The sequence below is a fragment of the Gekko japonicus genome, unplaced genomic scaffold, assembly GCF_001447785.1.
Source record: "Gekko japonicus isolate JY-2015 unplaced genomic scaffold, Gekko_japonicus_V1.1 scaffold1642, whole genome shotgun sequence".
NCBI classification, from domain to species: Eukaryota; Metazoa; Chordata; class Lepidosauria; order Squamata; family Gekkonidae; genus Gekko; species Gekko japonicus.
Window position 1 is genome coordinate 395,622 of NW_015172604.1, and position 3,381 is coordinate 399,002.

At 47.5% G+C, this 3,381-nt stretch overlaps 1 protein-coding gene across 1 annotated transcript in view; it reads left to right on the plus strand.

The window, feature by feature from the left end:
- SURF2 (surfeit 2) overlaps nucleotides 1-3,381 on the plus strand; it is an 11,200-nt gene that overhangs the window by 6,447 nt on the left and 1,372 nt on the right. Inside the window, exons 4-5 of the mRNA XM_015421601.1 lie at nucleotides 97-303; nucleotides 2,661-2,815. Coding sequence (XP_015277087.1) covers nucleotides 97-303; nucleotides 2,661-2,815 — 362 coding nt within the window. The remainder of the gene's footprint in view (nucleotides 1-96; nucleotides 304-2,660; nucleotides 2,816-3,381) is intronic.

Genomic DNA, 3,381 nt, shown 5'->3' on the forward strand with positions numbered 1-3,381 from the left:
CTCCTTGTCATGTCGTGGCAACGGCTTTGGGGACGAGCTGATGTCCTCTCTGAAAAGAAGTCCCAGCAGTGCTGTTGAGCAGCTTTCCTCTTGCAGATGAAGAATGCCAGAAGGCGGGTGTGGAGTATGTCCCGGCCTGCCTGCTCCAGAGGCGGCGCCGGCAGTGGCGGCGGCAGCAGCAGCAACAGGACCAGCAGCCAAACTGCAGCCGGCAGCCCTGCCAGAAGGAGGAGTTCTGGGAGCCTCTGCCCAGTGACGAGGGTGGTGAGGAAACAGACGACAGCATGACCGACCTGTACCCGCGTGAGTAGAGTAGAGGAGGTGGTGGGGGTGGGGTCTCAGTGTAACCCAGAAGAGGAGCTGTGAGTTGCCCAAAGAGCTTGACTCAGGTGTCGTCGTCCCCCCCCCCCCCCCAAGAAACGCAGAGTTGTAGTCCTCGGGGCTTTGGTGGTGGGCTTCGAAGTGTGTGGGCAGGCCTGCTGAAGCAGAGCAGTGGAATAGCAGAGCCAGGACTGAGTGGTGATCCCCACTGGCTTCCTTCCCTGTGGTCAGCTGCTGTGCCACACTGGAAAAGCAAGATGGCGTGGTGGTGGTTATTCATTTATTTAATTTATACCCCGCCCTGTCCCATGATTGGGATCTCTTAATGTGTTAACTGATCCTAACAGTTACTGGATCAGACCCTCAGCCCCCCCCTAATTCAGAGGGTTTTTCCTGAGAATCACAGCAATCAGTTGGAGTGAGGTGGTCCACGATGGACTACAGCCTTCTGAGGAGGCGAACCATCTGGAAGCGTAGAAGCTTTTTCGCAGAATCCCCAATTATGTTATGGTTTTTCAAAACAGTTTATTCTGTCTTTGGGACACAATCAGGCTAGATCAGTTCTAAAACAAAGAATATTAGATGTCGAACGACAGATGGACGTGAGCAGGATTAGGAGCCCTGTATTTGATGTAAGTTCACTTAACAAGATAGCTGTGAGACCTTACATCAAATATTTAGATATCAGCAATCATAGAAGAATTTTTACCCTATTAAGATACAACGCCTTACCCTCAGCCATAATGGAGGCCAGATTTACTAGATCATTGAGGAAAAGTTGTATTTGTGGGATGGGATCTGATGAAACATTGGAACATGTAATTTTCGATTGTCTTATATATCATAATACCAGGGAAGTTTTGATCAAGCCTATAGTTAATTCCTTTCCAGGTCGTGATAGAAGGATACTTTTGTCAATTATGCTGGCAGGAGATAATCAAAAGTTGACTAGGATGGTTGCCAAATTTGGTTGGTTGGCATACCAAACTAGGAAAGAGATAAAGGACAGATAGGCCTAAACCTAATTTTTAATCAAAATTCTGATTCTATTATTTCTGTATTTTAACGTTTTTAGATCCTATTTATAATTTTAGATGCCAATATATTTTATAATTTTACTGCTCCTGTAACTGTATTCTATTATACTGGTCTATAACCGTAATAAACTTGAATTGAATTGTATAAAATGTATACAAGTTGAGAGGTTAGTTAGTCCAGGTGATTGCAGGCATCATCTCTCAAATACAGACAGGCCTTCTTGTACCTTTAAAATGTTTCTGCATAATGATCTCCTTTTCCTTCCAAATAAATAAATTTCAATTCTCAAAAAAAAAAAGGAAAAAAAAGAATCACCAATTCTCCACATTTCCCAGTTAAGGGAAGAGGCTGTTCAAACAAATCTTATATACAAAAATATAGATGTAGGGACATCTCACACATGACCTATTCATGTAGGCAGGGGTCATTTCGTAGAAAAAGAGGTACAGGAGATCATTAGCATAACTTATTTGCGTATGCCATGCCCCCTGACATCAGTGGAAGTGTGTCAGAAGGCAACATCCACCACTCAGGCTCCACTGGACTGTTTTGGATTGCTAGCTATTGTGGGGGGGGGACGTGCAGATCTGTCCTCACAAAGGAGGGAGAGCTTGTACCTGAATAAAACTTGGTCTTAAAGGTGTCACTGGACTGTTTTGGATTGTTAGCTAATGGGGGGGGGGATGTGCAGATCTGTCCTCGCAGAGGAGGGAGAGCTTGTACCTGAATAAACTTGGTCTTAAAGGTGCCCCAGAGCTCTGCTCCTGTGCGCTCCCGCAGGAAATGACCCCTGCATGTAGGTACTTTTAACTTATTGTGAAACGATTAGCTTCAGAAAGTTGTAATTTGCTACAGTTCCAAGCCCAGGTAAGAGAGAGAAGAAGAGAGGTCCTATATAAGTTAAATCAGAAGGCAAAAGCAGTGGCCAAAGAGGCCCAGCAGCTAAGTGATGGGGGGGGGGACCAACTGCCCAAGTGTACCCCAGTGAGAGAATCCTCTCAGCCCTTTCCCTCCCAGATCCTCTCGCATGCAGGGTTACAATATCCAACACTTTCAGAGGGTGCAGCATTCTTGTGTAGCATCTAGGGTCAGGGAAGAGACATCAACTCAGCACTGAGGATTAGAAGTTAACATTAATGGATGTGGGGGTCAAATCACCCCATTTCCACACCTGAATGTTTTGGCCGCTCAGCCCAGTTACTGTCCCGGTCCTTGCCGCACACATTGGTGCTCTCTGCTAGAGTCACCCTCATACCCACCAGTGTTCATGCAGATCTGAAGTTGAGTGCTTTTCATTTTAGCCGAGCTGTTTCCAGAAAGAAGTCCAGCCAGAAAGGAGGGCGGCGATGAATTCATGACGGACAGTGACGAAGAGGTAGCCAAGCCAGCCCTGGAGGGCGGCAAGGGAAATGAGGCTGTGGCTGCCAGTTCAGTGGTGGGGGGCAAACGAGGAAAGGTGAGCCGGGAGGGCTGAGCCCATGGAGGGGGGGGGAATAATACTGCAGTTCTCCACCCCCACCCCACAGACATGACCCACAGCCAGGCACTCAGTGATGTAGGAACCCGGCAGATACGGCAGGGCATGTGGTAAAGCCAGGCAGCTCCCCCCGCTGATCTGTGGAGGAGTCTGAAGAGCAGCCCTTCTTGCAGGGAGGGAGGCGATAGTTCTGTCTTGACGGCCTGGCCAGGAAGGTCCCCCTCACACACCCACTCGAGGTGTGCCTTCTGGTTTGCAAAGCAACAGCTGTTCTACAGGGTAGAATTTTAGACTGCCTGGGAGGGTGAGGTGGAGAACCAGGTTGTAATGATTTCAATTTTTAACTGTGTGTGTGTGTGGCTTTAAAAGTTTGGTTTGCATGGCTGTGATGATAATCTAGAGTGCTGGAATCAGGCAAGTGATATGATTGGTGAGTGACAGAGAGGGGGAGGGGTTTTGGAATGGATGCTGTGTGGAGGATTTGAACGTCTGTCAAGAGGGTCAGTTAGATATGACAGTTGATGAAGATCAGTTAAGTTCTGATT